Below are 20,569 nucleotides of genomic sequence, written 5' to 3'. Positions count from 1 at the left end.
ACCAGGCTGGTCTCGAACTCACAGAGATCCGCCTGCCTCTGCCTCCCAAGTGCTGGGATTAAAGGCGTGTGCCACCATCGCCCGGCTTTGACCCAAGGTTTTTTATGCTTGGTGCTGAGTCTTTGTCAAATAAACTGTGGTTCTCAGGGGGAAGCAATATCACCCTAGCGGCATAACTTCTTCTAATGTGATCCACCCTGTATCATCCAATCTCTTTGCTTCTGTTGTCTTCCTTTCTCGTGTTCCCCTCCCCGCCTTCCTCTCTCTTTCTCCCTCATGCTCCCTTTCATTTTTCCTCCCTCTTTTCCTATCTTCCTCTCGTGTGATCTTGCTTTGTAAACCAGGGTAGCCTTGAACTCACGGCCCTTCCTGCCTCAGCCTCCCAAGTGGTTGGATGACAGCTGTGCGCCACCACATCCACCTCCGATTACAAATAAGGACGCTGTGTAATTTCTCCTTACCAGGTAGCGCTTTCAGATTGACAGCACTTAAAGACTCTTTCTGCCCACCCACTCCGGACCTGGGCTCAGTGCAGTGAGCTGCCCAACCAGTGGCAGTCCCTGCTCTCCTGCTGGGACCTGTGTCCTGGCATCAACACCCACCTTAGGTATAGAGCACCCTGAGCTGCCTCAACCTCCCCTTCAGCGGCCATAAAATGAAATAATTGCTGCCACAGATGCTCTGAACATAGAGACTTTAAATAAATCCCTACTAAAAATTAACAGTTATCTTTTTAGGTAGTAATAATCTCGACCCACGGTCACACAGCTAGAAAGTGACCCATCCAGGATTCACGTTTAAGCTAGGGTTGACTCCACATTATAAAGGATAGTCCATCTCTTTGCTCCTGAACTCCTGGAATAGGAGTATCTGGTAGAACTAGACAGCTTTTCCCCCATTGGCGTTGTGTAAGATTGCAGGCCCTACTGACCCCGCCATGCCGGTCCCACAGTTGGCTCAGGTGTTGCTCCTTATACCTCAAATCATTCCCATAATCTCTGTAATGACTTCCAGGGCTTCAGTCCAGTGACCAATTTCATCGGCGTGCCTGTAGGCTGAGGGAAGGATGTCTGGTTCCGATCCTCTCTCTGGGACTGGGTGAGCAAGGGTTGCCTGAGCCCCAACTTCGTCTCCTTCTTGAGAGTGTTTCTGCTTCTCTGTGAGCTGTCAGGCAAACCGCAGATCTCTGGCTGCGCTCCCTCTGCGTGGTTCCCCAGGACTGGGCACACTGTACCCCACGAGGGGTCATCTGCTTGCTGCCTGACCCTGTACAAATCCCTCGCGTGGGCGCCTTCTTCAGGCAGACACCCCTTTTCCTTTGTCTGCCCCCTTCCCTCAAGGGCTGTAATGGGATCCACTGAGCGCTTCTGGTTTTCTCGTTCATCTGGAAGAGCTTCTCTAGCAGATGGAGTCTGTCCTTTTCTTTCTTCAACTTTCGTGCCACCCCCAGATTCTTATTTCTACTGCTACCCTGCAGTTCCTCACATTCTCCAGCCAAAAACGTCTAGCATAGAGCCTGAGTGATCAAGCCGGACCAGCAGTGGAGCTGACTCTGAGTTTTCACATAGGCTGGGGGAGAGATCAGCCCGACAAAGAGCGCCTCTCAAAAGAAAATCCGGGAGAATACTCCAGGAAGAAAAGAATACATGCCAGAAAGATTTCATATTGCATGTAGGGTCCATTTTTGTTTTGTGTGTGTATATACAAAATTAAAATCCCCTTCCCTCTATGAATCAAATTTACCTTCAAAACTTGACATAAGGAAGCAGATAACCACTCTGAGCTTTGTTTACTAGTAGACTCGGCTGGGTCCTCACGCTGGTGGCCGTTCATGGGCAGCTGTCCCTGACCAGATGTACCACAGACAAAAAGAACCAGCGTTCAGCAGAAAGCTTGGATGAATTATTCATGTGCTGAGAAATCTGCCAGTGTTAGGAAAGAAAGCCCTCACCCCTTTGAGTCCTGTATTCCCTCCCTCCCTCCCTCCCTCCCTCCCTCCTCAGTTGCTGTCCAGGACCCACAGAGCCACTACGGAGTCTGGCTGGAACCCAGGGCTTCGGTGTATTTGCTGTTTGACGTCAAATACATAACTTCACCTCTTAAGGTTTTATCATCTAGAAAATGGAAATGAAGCCTCCCAGGGTTGTTGGGAAGGGTTACCCCAGATGATACAGGAAACAGTAGGGACAGTAGCTGCCAAGTGCTGCTTTTCATACAATGAGGACGAAGACGGCAAGTAAGATGTTTTCTCTATCTATGGAGCAAGATAAACAGTGTGACTTAGTATCTACCATTTTTAGAGAGCGTTCCTGTCAGCAAACCTTCCGTAGTCTCACTTGAAACAAAGTGAAGTGGGGGGGGGGGGGGCGCAACCAGCGCTATTCCGATTATTCCGATTGCACGAGCGGGGTCAGGGAGCTTTAGGATCATTGAGCAGCCTGGCCTGAAAGTAGAGGTGCTGGGGGTGAGCTCCAGGGCTTTGAGGCATCCTCAGGCTGCGTTTGCTAACTCCTTCTCATTTCTAATCTCTTCACCGACAGGTATAGCATAGCCGCTTCTAAGTTACAAAGTAGCCAGCCAGAAGGAGGAGCAGCAGGGCGTTTCTAAGTCACTGGGAGCGGATGACTCTGCCAGTGCAGCGCTGTTACACATTAACAGCCTCTGACAGCTAAATTAGCAGACCAACGTTCTCTGTCTGCGTAGCCAGCAAGCCACTATGAATGAATTTGAGCTCGGAGAGTTTAGGTCACCAAAGCCCCATTTTGTAACTGGTAAAGATTTTGAAATAAGGCCAAAGCTCCTCCATATCCTCTCCACGGGATTAGCTTTTCTCTTCTTTACTCCTGGCAGGAGTTCTGTGGCAGTCGTTAGCCTAATTCTGGGGATGAAATCCCCAGAGTTTCAGCTGCTTTTTATCTCCTCCTCCAGCCTTTCTCTACTATAAAATTGATGAGACTGTCCCCAGAAATGTTTTATAAATATTTAAACCTCTAGTAATCCTTGAGTTTCCCAACTACCTAGCAGGGTATTTCAAGTCTTGGATTCCATCCGGAGTCAGACAAAACTCATAAAAATGATTTGGGAAAATAGACAGCATCCTGCAGACAAATGTCTTCAAACTGAGGGGTCTTCAAACAGCTTGCCCCTCTCTAGACCCTGCTGGACAGCAGAGAGCCCTGGGAGAGCCACTGTCCCCACAAATGTCTCTGACTACCGTGTCCTCCCCCGCCACCCGGTACTAAAAGTGGGTGGGAGTGTGGCGAGCTGGGCGTGGAATAGGGTGGGGAGAGAAGAAGTCTTCCTTCCCTCATCCCTGGGAGACCTTCTCTTTTCTGTTTTGTTTCTCTGAGCTCAGACTCCCAGCTTCTCTGGGGACCCTTCTGGAAACTGAGAACCAGTGTGGGAGGTGAGAGACAGCATCTCCCAGACTGCAACCAGCTGCTGAGGAGCAAAGCAAAGAACAGGGTGGGGACTGACCCAGGCCCCAGCCCAGAGGTGGAGGCTGCGGTCTCAATCACCCACCCATTTCTTTTTTTTCCACTGAGACAATGAGGAAAATAAACATCCAGACCAGTTTTCAGCCTGATCTGGGATCCCTGTGTCTTTTCTGGAAACTGTTATTCTGAGTCCTTCTAAAGTAGCACATCTCCTTTGTAAGTCTTTGGCTTATTTTTTTGTTTACAACTGGGTCTAGTCAGCCCCAAGAACAGGTCTTGAGATGAATATAAACTCCACAAATCTTCATAGAACTTACTGCATTGTCCTGGAACAGGCCCCAGCCGTGACCTTCAAGGAAGTCCAGACTCTGGAGGAGGAAAAGGTGACTGGGAAAAACATGACCCCTTTCTCCATTCAAAACCTTGATCCTTCTTCCTGCTCTGTCTATTTATACGAGACGTTCCCCCTCACCCCCTAGCAGCCAGCATAGATTAAGTCTAGTGTTACCTGCCAAAACCCACAGACTGAGAGGTAGCAGCAGTCTGGTCCCAAATTCCCACCCCAGCAGCTTTGGATAGCTCCCAACTATAACTTGAGATTCCCTGCTCCCACACCCCCTTGTTGCTATTCATAGAGGACTTGTGATTCTCTCAAGTGAAGGACGGCAGTAATGATGGTTGAATTGTCAGAGTAGATTCCAAAGTTCTGTCTAACTTTCATTTTGGACCAGAGATAGAACTAGATTTTTGTATCAAGTGGTAAGTGGCATTTGTATTAAGCTGTCTTCTTGAATCCTTGACAGTCTTGAGGCTGGTTAAACATCCAGTTATAGATAGTTATTCTGGGGATTCTGGATGCCACAGGGCCTATGGTGTGGTCACATCTCCAGGATCTACACCAGGAGATTTCAGTTTTGTTATTGATTCGATGCACAGATCTTGCGGCCTTCAGCGGTAAACTAGAAGTCATTTAAAGCACTATTTTAAGCATTGCTTTTTAATCCAGTCCTGCACGGAACACAATACCTGAAAAGGGAGAATAGGGTCGATGTGAAGGTTTCAGCAGAGAGGGTCAAAGGCTTACAAGTGAAGCAGGACCTGGGTGTTCTTCTCCCTCGCTCTCCTGCAAAGGCTAAAACAAGGTATGAAAATACTGCCTGTGGTGGAGACCGGAGAGCACTGACCTTTAGGCCAGGACTAAGCTACGAAAACTTTTTATCGGTCAGCAACAAAATGGAAAACACCAAGAGAAAGACAGAGTTGATTTTATGAAGCCAAGCATGGTCAGACTGTCAGGCTTCTTTATCCAGAGCCTCTCCGTGCTCACACGCGTGCAACACGCTCTCTTGTGTGCACATAAAATCACAGTCCTACTAGATGGTGCTTTCCCCATAGCTGACACCAGTAAAAAATGGCACCCCAGCTGGGTGGTGGTGGTGCACACCTTTAACCCCAGCACTCAGGCAGAGGCAGGCAGATCTCTGTGAGTTCAAGGACAGCCTGGTCTAAAGAGTGAGTTCCAGGACAACACAGAGAAACCCTGTCTCAAAAAAAAATGGGGGGGGGGGTGGAGCCCCAACTTGATATACCGTGGCTGATTGATAGCCATGGGAGGCTGCTTTTTCCGAAGAGCAGAGGAATAGAAGGGGGGGGGGGATACTTTCAGGAGACGAAGGAACTGAAACTGTGGGCAGGCTGTAAAAACAAAATAAGTACAAAAAGAGCAATTAGGAAATCAAAACAAGCAAATAAATACATAAAGTGGCAGACCCATTTTTAAATTTTTAAATGGCCATTTCTAAAGGCACAGAGAGGAAGAGCAGGCTGTGCTCTAACTCATCAATAGGATGGGACATTTGGAAACAGTGCTTTAGTGGGCCCCACTAAGTGTCACGAGGACCCAGTCCCCACCTCGGCTTCTGCAGTCACGCCCAGACCTCTGACTGCACCATCAAGTTCATTGCGTGCACACACCACTCCAGCATGACATCCGTGCTCTGGGGGAGCCTCCGTCCCCTGGGCTGTCCCTCTGCTCCAGTTAGGATGAGCCCTGCACTCTTCAGTCTAACCTAGGATGAACCTGTCCTGTTTTTAATGTCATTCTCATAGAGCAGCGTCTTCCCAGACATTAAGTCATTGCCCAAAGCCTCGCTGCCCACTGGAAGGTGTCTGGGTTTCCAGTGGTGTCTACCTGAATTTCTGAAGAAAATCTGCTTCTGCTTCCCCTGAACCTGTTTCCTCTTCCTCTTGACCACTGCGGCCCACAGTGTTAAGTGCTGCCTCTGTTTCTGTTCTGTTTACTCATCCAGCCTCTGCCATGGAGAACCTGCTTTTTTATTCTCTCAGCCAGACTTCCTTTGTGAGCCTTTTCATAGTTTGGGTTTGAGAAACGTGTACCAGAGGCTAGTCTTGAGCTCAGATTGACTGCCTCATCTTTTCAAGTGCTTGGCTTGGACCCTTCTTGATGGCTCTGCATCCTTATTAGCAAGGTTACATACTATCAGTTGAGCAAATTAAAATTTAATTCTTTAAATTATGTTTTTGAATTTAGCTTCAATATTATGCACCATGTGGTTACTAATAGAGATAGATATTTTGATACAGTTCTCTTAAATTATTTAGCTGCAGCCGGGCGATGGTGGTGCACGCCTTTAATCCCAGCACTTGGGAGGCAGAGGCAGGTGGATCTCTGTGAGTTCGAGACCAGCCTGGTCTACAGAGCTAGTGCCAGGACAGGCTCCAAAGCCACAGAGAAACCCTGTCTCGAAAAACCCAAAAAAAAATTATTTAGCTGCAGTGTTGGGCTATAACTTTGAAAACTGTCATTTAATCTACTTTGTTTTAAAACTCCTAACTCATTTCCAAATGTTGTTTTCAGAAATGCATTGTTGAAATAGGAAAGAAGCATGGAAAATTTAAACTTTAGGGCTGGAGAGATGGTTCAGTAGTCAAGAGCACTGGCTGCTCTTTCAGAGGTCCTGAGTTCAATTCCCAGCACCCACATGGAAGCTCACACCCATCTATAACTCCAGTTCCAGGGGTTCTGACACCGTGTTCTGATCTCCAGACATGCATGTGGTGCATATACATACATGCAGGCAACACCCATATATACGTTTTTTAAAAAGAAATTCTAATGTTATTCATAAGAGGCTGGAACTGAGACTTGTAGGTTGATTTTGTTTGCTTTATGTCTAAAAGCCACTTATGAATGAGTACATATCATATTTATCTTTCTGGGTCTGGGTTACCTCACTCAAAATAGGTAGCTCCATTCATTTTCCTGCAAAATTTAAGATTTTTTTTCTGCTGTGTAATACTCCATTGTGTAAATGTACTAAATTTTCCTTATCCATTCTCCAGTCAAGGGACATTTAGGTTGTTTCCCGGTTCTGGCTATGACAAACAATGCTGCTGTGAACATAGTTGAGCACAAGTCCTTGTGGTACGATTGAGCATCCTTTGGGTAAATACCAAGAGTGGTATTGCTGGGTCTTGAGGTAGGTTGTTTCCTAATTTTCTGAGAAATCACTGATTTCCAAAGTGACTGTACCAGCTTGTACTCCCACCAGCAATGCAGGAGTGTTCCCTCTGCCCCTCATCCTCTCCAGCATGAGTTGTCATCAGGGTTTCTGATCTTGGCCATTCTTACCGGTGTAAGATGGAATCTCAGAGTTGTTTTGATTTGCATTTCTCTGATGACTAAGGATGTTGAACATTACCTTAAATGTATTTCAGCCATTTTAGATTCCTCTGTTGAGAGTTCTCTGTTTAGGTCTGTACTCCATTTTTTTTTATTGGATTATGTGATCTTTTGGTGTCCAATTTCTTGAGTTCTTTGTATATTTTGGAGATCAGCCCTCTGTCTGATGTGGGATTAGTGAAGATCTTTTCCCATTCTGTAGGCTGCTGTTTTGTCTTGTTGACCGTGTCCTTTGCTTTACAGAAGCTTTTCAGTTTCAGGAGGTCCCATTTGTTAATTGTTTCTTTCAGTGTCTGTGTTACTAGGGTCATACTTAGGAAGTGATCTCCTGTGCCAATGCGTTCAAGTGTACTTCCCACTTTCTCTTCTATGAGGTTCAGTGTGACTGGCTTTATGTTGAGGTCTTTGACCCATTTGCACTTGAGTTTTGTGCATGGTAATAAATGTGGGTCTATTTTCATTCTTCTACATGTGGATATCCAGTTATGCCAGCACCATTGTTGAATATGCTTCCTTTTCTCCATTTTATATGTTTTGCTTCTTTGTCAAAAATCAGGTGTTCATAGGTGTGTAGATTGATATCTGGGTCTTTGATTTGGTTCCATTGGTCCTCCTGTCTGTTTTTATGCCAATACCAGGCTGTTTTCATTGCTGTAGCTCTGTAGTAGAGTTTGAAGTCAGTGATGGTGATGCCTCCAGAAGTTCCTTTATTGTACAGAATTGTTCTAGCTATCTTTTTTTTTTTGCTTTTCCATATGAAATTGAGTATTATTCTTTTGAGGTTTGTGAAGAATTTTGCTGGGCATTGCATTGAATCTGTAGATTGTTTTTGGTAAGATTGCCATTTTTACTATGTTAGTTCTACCTACCTCAGAGCATGGGAAATCTTTCCATTTTCTGGTGTCTTCTTCAGTTTTTTTCTTCAAAGATTTAAAGTTCTTTTCATACAGGTCTTTCACTGGCTTGGCTAGAGTTACTCTGAGATATTTTATGCTATTTGTGGCTATTGTGAAGGGTGATGTTTCTCTGATTTCTTACTCAGCCCATTTATCATCTGTGTAAAGGAAGGCTACTGATTTTGTTGTTGTTGTTGTTGTTAATCCTGTATCCTGCTACATTACTGAAAGTGTTTATGAGTTGCAGGAGTTCCCTGGGACCACGGTGTTTCTTCCTGGAAAAGTTTAGCAGTCTTTACAAACTGTGCAAGCCAAGGGCTTCTGGCCTCACTCAGCTTCCTTGCAAGCACACCAGGATCCAGGCTCCAAACCTCAAGTTCCTTCCCCAACATCACAGTGCCTCTCCTGAAGCCAGTGTTTCCCTTCAGATGCTTTTGTGTGTCTCCTTGTTCCCTAGGGGAAGCTAGAGCTCTTAGACTCCCAGCATCACATCCAAACTGATCAGTTTAAGCTATTGTTCAATTAATCCCACGGCGAATGATTCTCAGTGGGCTCCCACAGTTCTGGAGTTTACACCAGTGCCGTCTTAGTGAGAGTCACTGAGAAAGGAACAAAATCTCCACCTGACAAAGCTGGCTAGCTTTAAGTATTTATTGTTAATGTTTTATATATATATTTTCATGGAAAGTTTTCAAGGTTCAAATGCATCCCTAAAATCTGAACTTATGGTACCCACTGGATGGACTGATCCCCCCGGGAATGCTAATGGGTCCCCAGGGTTCCTTAGGAGGAGGATAGAAGTACTCCCATGAATATAGATGAGCACTTTGCTTCTGCGGCAGGAGCTCGTGAATCAAGGACAAGATCCACCCCTTGAGACTGGCCTGAGATTGCTCCTGTAGTCCCTATGGCGGCTGCTCATGACTCATACACAATGACAAGAGTGTTTCATTCCAGGGGTTGCAAACATGTGTGGCCTTGGGTTCCACGCCCTGCACTTTCTCCCCGCCCTACCCCCAAACCAGCTTTATTTCAACTATGAGCAAACACTTTGAGGGGACTACCTTTCAACAGGGACCCCTAACCAGCCCAAGTTCCCAATAAAGGAAGAGGAGAAAGGTGGGTATGCTTGGTAAGGCAACAAGAGCGCTTGCTGACCTGATCACTCGCGAATGAGCAGGACAGCACCTGGCTAAATACAGACTCATTGTCCAAAGCCAGAAGCATACACAGCCCAGCAAATGTCACACCGTGGGAACAGCTTCTTCCAGACCGAGAGAATTTGGAACCTGGGGCCGCTCATTCATTCTGCTGATGCCAGGGAGGGAAAAATCCTGACTGGACGGATTTCTTATCGAAACCCAGGCTTTTGCTAGGCCTGGAACACTGTGAGAAGCATCGTTAGAGAAACAGTGATCAGGATCCTGACTTGTAGTCTTGTTTTATGTGGCAGGTTTGTGAATTCCCAACTACAACCCGAGGCGAAACTAAGGCATGATTGATCCTGGCTAGAGGCCTGATGGAAGGCATTTCTGTCTCTAAGGGGGCTATTCTGGGGCAAAGAGTCCTCTAAGGACAAGTAACCAAGAGCCACAGCGCTAAGCTACAGCCACTCTCTGCCTTTCCTCTGTGCATTCCCCGGAATCAATTTCCGCTAATACATACCTCAGGATCGTATGCGCCAAGGTCAGGATGTTCTGACTTGGCTGCCCCCAGCGCTGAGATGTTCTTTCTCGGATTCTTCCACAGAGGGGGTGAGAGAGCGGCACTCAGGGGAAGGTCTCCCGGGCTCTCATGCCGTCTCCGCCACCTCTTTCGACTTCCTCTGCTTTATGACGACTGTAGACACTAGAAGACATATTTTTGAACGTGGAGAATTATTTATAGTGGTCTTTAAGTTTGATCTAACAGATGTTTACTTACTGCAAAACATTATAAACCCAGAACAAAACAACCCTCCAGCCAGCCAGCGTTCTGGTGGTCAGATCTCAAGACTCCTTATAGACTCCCACGCTCTAGAGAATACCGCCTCGTTCTTAGACCAAGAGATTTGAACTCCAGCTCCACGGTTCATGTCTGATCTCACCGGAGAGCCTTGGACCAGCAGTTTCCCTTCCCTGGGCCATCGTTGATGAAAGCTTTGGGGAGGACAGACAGTGGTAAATGAACTGGGCTCCAGGGAATCTGCTGTTGCCACCGGATAAGGTTGTCTATTCAAATAGCCTTTTTGTCTATTTGTCCTTATGGTTAGCAATTTCTCCCTAGTTATGGTATGTATGGAAAGACTATGAGAATTATGCCTTTGTCAATAATTTATTTTGAGCTTGTGGTTATGAGTTCAAATGGCCTGGAACTGTCGACCCAGCCTCTCCCTTCCCTCTTGACCTGTCTGTTTTTCTAGTGAGCTTTATTAGAGGAACATCCGCTCTTGGGATCCTCTACTGTTCTGTCTTTAAAACTCTTCCATTGACCGTTATCTCTTGCCAGACCTTTAGAAGCTCCCCTCTACCAACCCGCTTCTTGAAATAAAAACTAACGGTATATTGAGAATTAAGTTACTGCTTTTTATCGACTGGGTGGTGCCGCTGATCAGTAGTGCGTGTATCAGGCCCTGGGTTTGATCCTCAGCACTGAAAACACAACGACGCAAACACGCTAGTGCCTCTTCCTCTCAGAGAACTCTGCGGAGACTCCTCAGCATTTGACGTGACCATGAGGGATGTGAGGCCTCGTGTAACAACATTAAATGTTTTGCCCAGAGCAAAAGCGAAGTGATTTCAGAGTTTAGATTTGAGGACTTGGATCCTGCTGCTTGGGAATTAGGTTTATAATTTCAGTGATACAGAGGAAAGGTTTGGAGGCGTTTGTTCCTTCATTGAACTTTCTGAGCTCTGCGGCTTGGGCACGCGTGTGTAGGAACATGACTACAAGTGCTTGAATAGGCAGAGGTGTCAAATCACCCTGGCACTGGAATTATGCACCATTGTAGGCTGCCCAGTGTGGTGCTGAGAACCAAACCCATGTCCTTGCAGGAAGCAGGAAGAGCTCGTCCTCACAGGGTGACGAGGAGTATTTAGTAAGTGCTGGGTAAATGGTAGTTTTCATTTGTAGATGCTGTTGGCTCTCTGTTCTCAGTAGTTCCCCAGGGAGCATCTAGGGTAGCTGCCATCCATACATCCAGCTCATCCCTCTTGAAGTCTCCCGGTAAGAAGGGATGTGCCAAATGCTTCCTACAAGATGATCTCGAATCCTTCCACGCCCAAGCCATGGAGCTCAGAGTTAGCAGAGTATTTTGGTCTCCCTGGGTCTGGATACCGAGACCCACTGAGACTTTTAGGGATGCGGATTGTTTAGAGAGAAGGAACAGAGATAACAAGGGCATTCAGATAAGGGAACCGGTGGTTATACGGCCAGTCATCTTTTCCAGAAACCCCTGCCAGGTCTCCTTTCCTGCCTCCGTTATCACCAGCCTGTTGATGGCTGGCCCGGCCTGGGCAGAGCTCCTCCCCTGACACCCTCTGAGCTTTCCTGCACTACAGTTTTGCAGGGCGGTGGGAGGAGTGCTTGCATGCTGGGCAGCCTTCCCAGGGGTGGTTGTGGAAAGGAAGGGGAGTGATTCTGTAGAGCCGTAAAAAGAAGCCAGGAAGAAAAGGAAAAAATAAAACCCTGCTTAAAAGAAAACAAACCGGCCGAGACATTTGCAGCCGTTATCTTTAGTCTAGACTTAGAGATAGAAGCCAGGCCAGGAGTCTGGAAACCTCCCTTCTCTCCGTGCAGCTGACCTTCCTAGCGACCCAGGACACATCACCGCAACAGCGTGTCCGTCTCATACCGAGAGCATCCCAGACACACGCTCTCTCACGTTTTCCCTTTATCTGTGCCACAGTTTCTTCTCTCCAAAGGTTCCAGGCAATAAAAACAAACGCTGCAAACGTTTTATATCTGTGCATGGTCTGCTTCACACTCTGACCTCGACTCTGACAACAACAGCCACATAGCTCCAAACTGGGGCGTGACCTCAGTCTGATGCCTGCGGAACCAGACTTGGGGTCTGAGTGAACTGACTGCTGTCCAGACGTGAAGGTCACTGTCTGGAAAGGATTTTTCAGCTCGCTCGGGTCTCCAAGTCGTATTGCCCTGCTGTAATTACGGGGGTGAAGGGGAGTAGAGGAGGGGGCACGGGGTGACGAAAATGGAAAAGGGGCAAGGTCTCTTAGTCAAGTATGTACCACTTTCGTGAGGACTGGTGTCTACCGCATACTCAGTTTTCACTTCAGAAAGGGAAATAAGGAAAAAAATAAAGGTCGGATGAACCTTGTGTCTTGAGGCAGGGTCTCAGTATGCAATCCTGGCCGGCCTGGGACTTGCTGTGTAAATCAGGGCGACATCAAACACATCGTGATTTTTCTGCCTCTACCTCCTTAGTGTCTGGGTTAAAAGGGTGTGCCGCTGTGACTTCCTCCCCACCTTTTTCTGAGACAGGGTCTCATTATGTATCCTTGACCAACCTAGAATCCACTACATAACCCAGGCCAGCCTTGACTTCACAGTCATTTTTCCTGCCTCCGTCTCCCAAATGCTGGGAATGTAGACACGAACTTCTATGCCTGGCAGGAACATATGATTAGATGCTGTTGATCTCTGTCCACACTTAAGAGTTTGCTAGGGATTTGTATGTGTGTGTGTGTGTGTGTGTCGTTTGTTTGGTTTTCTGTTGTTTTGTTCTGATGTTTGAGACACAATCTCACTGTGTTTCCCAGACTGGCCTCAAGCTCACTGCCTAGTAAAGCATGACCTTGAACCCTGGGATCCCAGGGTACGTGTCGCCGTGCCCAGACATGTATGGCCTTTTATAACCCATCTGAAGCATGCAGGTTATTCAATCATCATGACAATCTAGTAAGTGATATTTTGGGCTACAGCGATAGGTAAAGTTTGATCCTGGCTATGATGCTCAGGTAGCCAGCATACACACTGAGCTGTCTCAGTGGCCCTGAACATATTTCTGTATAAGTTCATTTTACAGACAAAATTTTTTTATTTATCTAGGACATATACGTACATGTGAGCCTACTGGGTCTTTTAGGAGGGGATAGGTATATTTAGCTTGTTGGGAAATTATCAAACTGTATGTCTAAATCTTTTTTTTTTTTAAATATTTATTTATTTATTATGTATACAATATTCTGTCCGTATGCCTGAAAGCCAGAAGAGGGCGCCAGACCTCATTACAGATGGTTGTGAGCCACCATGTGGTTGCTGGGAATTGAACTCAGGACCTTTGGAAGAGCAGGCAATGCTCTTAACCACTGAGCTATCTCTCCAGCCCGGTATGTCTAAATCTTTAATGAGATTTATTTCACATACCATTAAATTCGCCTATCACATATACAGTCCAGCAGGTTTGAGTGTGTTTATACGGATGTGCAGCCCTCTCCGCAGTCTTAATTTTTAAATATTTCATTGTTCCCAAGTAACCTCATAGTCCTTAGTGGTCACGCTCCCTTTTGACTGCCCCACCCCCACCCTGCTCAGTCTTAAGCATTCATTGCGCCTGCTTTCTCTGTCTGGGGATTTGTCTGGGTTTCCAAACCCTGCACAGAAGTTACACTGTATGGTCTCCATCTCTTCTAACTGGCTTCCTTTACAAAGTCCCGAGGGTTCGTCAGAACGCTGCGCGTCAGTATTTCACTCATGCATACGTCTGTGACTCCACTTTGGGGACTGCTGCGTTTTATTCAGCCACTCATTAGTCGGTGGGCAGGTTGGGCTGTTTCTCCTTACGTTTCACTTATTCTTACATGACATGGAAATGTGTGCACCGTGTGTGCACCTGGTGCCTGTGAGGGTCAGAAGATGGCTGGAGCCCCTGGAACTGGAGTTACAGGTGGTTTGAGTCACAGTGTTGGCGCTAGGATCCTCCGCAAGAGCAGTCCATGGTCTTAACGGCTGAGCCGTCTCTCCAGCTCCATTGTGGGTGATTTCAATAGTGCTGTCAGAAACATGCATGTATGACATTTGGGGGGGGGTTTCAGTTCTCTATCCTTTTGGCAACCCTCAATACTTAGTGGTAGGGTGTGTGGTGCTTGTAACTTTCCACAGCTGAGGTGGGTAAGGTCCATCAAAGGCAAGCAGCCTACTTGCTAAGAGTTAAATAGCAAAGCAGAAGCACAGTTACAAAAGGAATCCAACCTCTCAGTTGTTTACTTGGTGCATCCTTTTCTGTTAGATATGTCATCCCATGGAGAGTTTGTGCTGTCAAGTATTTGGATATAATTTTGATTTAAAAAAAAAGATTATGTACCCGGTGATGTGGGATTCCCCCCCCCCCCCCGTATGCTGTGAAAACCACTGATTAATACAGAACTGCTTTGAGTTGAACCTACAGCAGAGCAGGGCAAAACAAAAGTAGGCAGGAAAAACTAAACTGAATGCTGGGAGAAAGAAGAGCTGAGTCAGGGAGACAACATGAAGCCACTGCCAGAGACAGACGTGCTGAAACTTTGCTCGTAGGCCACGACCTCATGGTGATGCACAGATTAGTGGAGATGAGTTAAAATAAGGTGTAAGAGTTAGCCAATAAGAAACTAGAGCTAATGGGCCAAGCAGTGATTTAATTGATACAGTTTCTGTGTGATTATTATTCTGGGGCTAAGAGGCTAGGGACAAACAAGCAGCCTTTCTCCTACAACCCAGTGCTCTCCCTGCATGTTTGCCCACACACCAGAAGAGGGCACCAGATCTCATTACAGATGGTTGTGAGCCACTATGTGGATGTTGGGAATTGAACTTAGGACCTCTATTAGAGCAGCCGGTGCTCTTAACCTCTGAGCCATCTCTCCAGCCCCTAATTTTGAATTTTTTTTATTATAATCTAGGACCCTGAGTGCTTATGGAGTCATAAGTCATAGCACTACTAAGCCCTATCTAGAACATGCATGAAAAACACACTCCAATTACTGAAGACCATTGCTGCTTAAAAGGAACAAAGCAGAGCAGCACAGAGCCCAAGCTGGTTGATACACTGCCTGTAGCCGACACGGGGAAAGTGAGGACAGCATCCCCCAACACACCCTGAATGGTGCACAGGCTGCTTTCCGTTTGCAAAGGGCTCCAGGGATACTGGGCCTTCTGTGTCCAGAATGAGGACACCTTATTCCAGTAAGCTGGATTCAGCTTTTATTAATTATTATTATCATTATTATTATTATTCCTAAAGCAAGCAAGACCTTATATGAAACGTGGGATTCATTCGATTGATTTTTTTTGAGGTCATGTTATAGGGGTGTTGGTATGTTGTTGGATGTTGGTGTGTGTGTGCGTGCACGTGCATGCTTTGTTGTCTTCTTTTTGAGATTATAACATAGTTCTGTCATCTCTCCCTTCTTTTTTCTTCCTTCAAATTCCCCCCATGTCATCCTCCTTGCTCTCTTTCAAATCCTTGATCTCTTTTTTTCATTGTTTATTTATTTATCTTGATTCCTAAATACATAAATATAACCTTCTCAGTCTGAATGACGCCTTTATGTTTTCAAAGGCCATTTGGTATTGGATAAGCAATTGGTGTGCTCTTCCCTGTGGAAGACTTCTCTGGCTCTAGCATTCCTCAGTTCCCTGTGGTTCTTTGTGTAGGTTTGAAGCCTTCCTGGCTCTGCCCACACCCTATCCATGTTAGCATGCCTATTGTTTTTCTTGTTCAGCTCCTGTTTAGACAAGCATGTTGTCGAGACTTAATAAATGTAGATTCTGACATCCCTAGGAGATAATTTCGCGACAAACTCCCTGTTCCTTTGGCTCTTACAATCTCTCCACCCCCTCTTCTGCAGTGATCCCTATGCCTTGGGTGCAGAGTTTGTATTGTACTTCTAGCCCTTGAAACCAGGCTCCACAACTCTGCATTCTGATTGGCTGTGGTTTTCTATGATAGTCTCCATCTGTGGCAAAGAGAAATTTCCTTGATGAGGGATCGGGACTACACTTATCCATGAGTATAAAGGACAAATATTTAGAATATAGTTGGGGACATATGGGGACAAATTTATGGGTATACTGCGAGTGCTTGATGCCCAAGGAGACCAGACAAAGGTGTCAGATCCCCTGAAACAGAAGCCAGAGACAGTTGTGAGCCAACTGTCCTGTTGTCCTCGACTAGGACAGCAAGTGCTCTTAACCCCCGAGCCATCTCCCCAACCCCAGGGCAGAGATCTCTTATTGATGCTTTGTTTTGTATTGAAGACAGGATCTCACTGAAACTCACGTAGTGCAGGCTTCCCTCAGACTTGCGTACTTCCTCTGCCCAGGACTCTGTAGGGCTGTTACAGGTATGAACTACAATGTCAGGCCAGGCAGAGCTCTTTTGAAGTTGCAGGGTTGGTGTGAGCCAGCTTTAACAGAGCTTGTCTAGATATACAGACTAGAGCTACATAGAAACGCCAGTGGTCTCACAGAGGACCCAGCTCATCCCAGCTCCCGCTTCATCTTATTAATGCATAAAGTACAGATCTTCACCACAAGGAACAGACATATCTGGATTTGTGTGCTAGGGAAAATCTTTTTACTTACTCACTACACTCATTCAATAATTTTATTTGTATGTATTGAATGCACCCAGGCAGTTACAGTGCTGGAGATACAGAAACAATTGGAACATATGAGATTATATATACCCCACTGTCAAGACTGTCCCAGGCCCGTGACAAGGTTGAGCAGGTAAAGGCACCTGATGCCAAGTCTGACAGCCTGATTCCACCACTCCACCCCACCCCACCCCAGCATCCACACGGTAGAAGGAAAGCCAGCTCCCAGGAGATAGCCACATAATTCAGAGATGTTTTATCGTGTTCTGTTCCGTTTCTGTCTCACTATGTAGACACATATGTCCTGTGGCGTATACATACCCAGCCCCCAACACAAACATAATTAAATGAGTAAGAGAAGTAAATCGAGGTAAGAGAGCTTGTCGATATCTTCCAGTTCCCTGTGACTCTGAGAGGCAAATGAACACACTGAGTCCCAGACTGACTCTAGTCCGCGCTGAAGGCAGAGGGCTGCGGGGCAAAGATGCTCGGTCCCTTTATTTGTGCACTGCAGGAATGAGGGAGGCACTGGGCGACAAGATAAAGTATACAGGTTATTACAAAATACCCTTCATTGTCACACCGAGGCACCTTTATTCCGAAGGCAAAGAGAAATCAGTAACTGTTACTGAAGACGTAGCACTTTATTATCCTTTGTGTCTTATTTGTTTGGCCAACAAATATTAAGTCACGTGATTCAGGAGGCATGACCCAAGGCCACAGCTGTTAGGAAAGGGTTGGAATCTCTGGCTTCACTGAGTTTCAGTCTAATGCAGAAGGAGCCCAGTGATGAGGGGGGAGACTGGCATGTTCCTGGAAATACTCTGGAGTACAAGAAGCATCAGTAAGAAATACAGTTGAACAAATAAGGAGAAGCCACCATCGCAGAGTGGAGCAGTGCCAGGCTGACACGGTGGCGGGGACGCAGGGCAGAGTCACAGACGACAAGCTGATGGCTTGGCTGACTGACTGATGGAGAAGGCGTTGGTGTGTTTCCCTGAGACAGGAAGCACTGGGAGGAGACTGGCTTAGGTTGCTCATCTCAAGCAGCTGACAGGACATACGAAGGAGAGCCCAGCAGGTAGGGGGTTGTACAGGAGGGAGCCAGGACGACCCGGGCTGGAGATGAAGTGTGAGAGCTGCCATCCCATCTCAGGACGGTTTAGAACTGGGTCGTGAGGAATGCAGATGTAGACAGAGCAAGAGGAAGCCAGATAGTCAGCTGAGAGTGCAGAACCTTATCGGGGGGCTTCTTCTTATCCCTCCCCTGTCTTCTCAGCAGAACAGCTGTGTTCCTCCCCCGTGCCACGACTACTCTGTGCCTGGGACAAACCGTCTCTCATCCCACATTAGAGAGTTCATTGCGCAAACCTAACGGAGTAACAGATGCATTGATTCTGTTAACATCATCCAGGTCACTAGGAGACCAGTTATAGGAATTCATTTTAGAGATCAATATGGCTCTTGTGGAGCAGTTTTCCCCTAGAGGCTCACTGGCTTTCTCTCCTCTGCCCTGACTGTATGGGGAAGTGGGGGGTGTCCAGAGAGTGATTAGCACTAATGCACCAATGACCCTGCCCTGGGCCATGCGGACAGTGCAGCTTGAAATAGGTCAGAAGAGAGAGTAGCCAAAGAACCGGTCTCCTCCGATAGGATCTGGATAACTTAGAAAGCCATCATCCCCAAAACGGTCCTCCCTAGCTAGCGTGTCACCTGAGCGTATTTATACCTTTATTCCGTATTTCTTAAGAACATGAGTTTTACTGTTGGAATTTTTAAATAGCAAAGGTTTTTCTTATATAACCACGGACTAAGAACGGTTGATGTAGGTAAATGCTGGGACTGTATAAGCAATAACCTCACTGACACACTTCTCAGAAACCAAGAGCAAGAGAGCACAGTGACCAGAGATCTGAAGGGAGTGTGCCCTGGAACCTGTCAGCACCCAGAAAGAAAGAAAAAAAAGCGTTCAAGGTTTTGTGGGAATGTAGCATCTGCATGGGATCTTGAGGTCTTCATATCAGTTTGCTAGGAGTGTAGAGATGAAACCCAGGACGAAGGAGCAGTGTAAGGAAAACAAAGAATCACAGAAGAAAAAGCCACTATGCTCAGAGACCGAGGATGCTTCCATCTGCTTTGCTTGTGTGTGGAGAGAGAGTAGGAAGTAGGTCAGACTAGGAAACGAGGGCCAAGCTTAAAGAACCAGCCCATGAATAAGGCTCTGAGCTCAGGTTGTAGTACTCTAAGCCTTTTTCTGTCCTCAAATACCTCACTTCCTTCCCAATCTAACAGAGGAGAGCTTGAGATAAGAAGAAACAAAGAAGGACCAGTGGACAAGAAAAGTAGGGAACAGAGAACCAAGTTGTCCTAGGAGAGAAACCGAAGAGCACCCGGACGAGCAGGGTCTAGTCTGAAGGGCAGCTGGGATGTGTTTGTGCTTCATCGCAGAAAGGCAAAGATTCTGGACTGAGTCAGTGAGTCTGAAGTAAGCAATGTGTCCTTCAGCAGAGCCAGAAGCTTCCAGGGGATGGTAACAGCAGGAACCCGCCATGCCTTACATGCCTCCATTCTAGAAGCCTTGACTTACTTACTTCATTTGTTTCTTCAGGTTTTGGTGGTTGTTTGGGGGACAGGGTTTCTCTGTGTAGCTCTGGTTTTCTGGAACTCGCTCTGTAGACCAGGCTAGCCTCAAACTCACAGAGATCTGCCTGCCTCTGCCTTCCAAGTGCTGGGTCAAAGACGTGCGCCACCACCGCCCGGCTCCCTTCCTTCTTTCACTCACAGAGCTCGCTCTTCTTTCCACAGACTCCCTGAGAAACCTTTCTTCAGCCGGCCACGGTCCCCGCTCCTCTCCAGCTGAGTTCAGCAGCTCCAGCCAGCACCTGCTCCGAGAAAGGAAGTCCTCCGCCCCTTCCCACTCCAGCCAACCCACTCTGTTCACGTTCGAGCCCCCCGTGTCGAGCCATATCCAGCCAGCCTTGTCCACCAGTGCGCCTCAGGAGTATCTCTACCTACACCAGTGCATCAGCCGGAGGACGGAGAACGCGAGGTAGGAGACAACAGGGGGATTCGTGGTCACTCAGGTCCTGTTACTCCTCAGTCCCTGGGTTTCAGCTTTAAAGACAAAGAAGTAAAACATCACTATCTTATTATTAGCAATGATTTGGGTATAAGAAGCATTAAGGAATCAGGGTGATGGTGGCACCCACCTTCAATCCCAGCACACAGGAGCAGAGGCAGGAGGATAGTTGTGAGTTCAAGGACAGCCAGGGCTACACAGAGAAACCCTGTCTCAAAAGAGGAAGCATCAGGGAATAAAGCTTCAGAACTACAGTGTAACAATGTAACAATCAAATTTCTTGGTGGCTTTAAGAGCTCAGCTGGTAAACACTGCTGGGCAACTCCTTGTTTCTCCGCTCTAGGGTGGTGCTGCTCCTGATAGCAACTACTGCTCAGACATGTCCGTGTAACCTTACATTAGCTAAGTGAGAGAAATTTTAAAATTCAATTGCTCTGTTATGTCTGCAATTATTACTTTTCTCCTGGTAAGAAGCAACTTAGAGGAGGAAGGGTCTGCTCTGGCTCACACTGACAAGAGCATGGAACAACTGGTTTGACTGCATCCAAATTAGGATGCAGAGATAAATACTGACACTCAGCCCTCTCTCTCTCTGTTCGATTCACTCCAGGATCCCATCCCATCCCAGGGAAAGGTTCCCCTTAAGCACAGGTTTAGGCTGAGTCCTCCCTCTTCAGTTTAACTCTCTAGAGACACCCTAGTAGACAACATAAGAGGTATCTTATCCTGCCTGCCACGGTGACATAGTCAAAGCCAGCTATACCTCAGGTGCCATGTGACTCCGACTAGACAGCAGGAACAGAAATGTATCCATCATCTTAGAACATTCTGGGACACATTCTCGGCACAGAGCTATACCTATTCTTAAGAGCTTTATT

General features: G+C 46.7%; 1 protein-coding gene across 1 annotated transcript in view; it reads left to right on the top strand.

Annotated features, from left to right (window-relative positions):
- Positions 1-20,569, top strand: part of Gab2 (GRB2 associated binding protein 2) — a 41,200-nt gene that overhangs the window by 6,879 nt on the left and 13,752 nt on the right. The window contains exon 2 of the mRNA XM_005357557.2: positions 19,418-19,661. Within this exon, the coding sequence (XP_005357614.1) occupies positions 19,418-19,661 (244 nt within the window). The remainder of the gene's footprint in view (positions 1-19,417; positions 19,662-20,569) is intronic.

The sequence above is a fragment of the Microtus ochrogaster genome, chromosome 22 (assembly GCF_000317375.1).
Source record: "Microtus ochrogaster isolate Prairie Vole_2 chromosome 22, MicOch1.0, whole genome shotgun sequence".
In the NCBI taxonomy this organism is placed as follows: domain Eukaryota; kingdom Metazoa; phylum Chordata; class Mammalia; order Rodentia; family Cricetidae; genus Microtus; species Microtus ochrogaster.
Note: the sequence above shows the minus strand (reverse complement) of the source record. Positions and strands in the feature narration are given on the sequence as shown.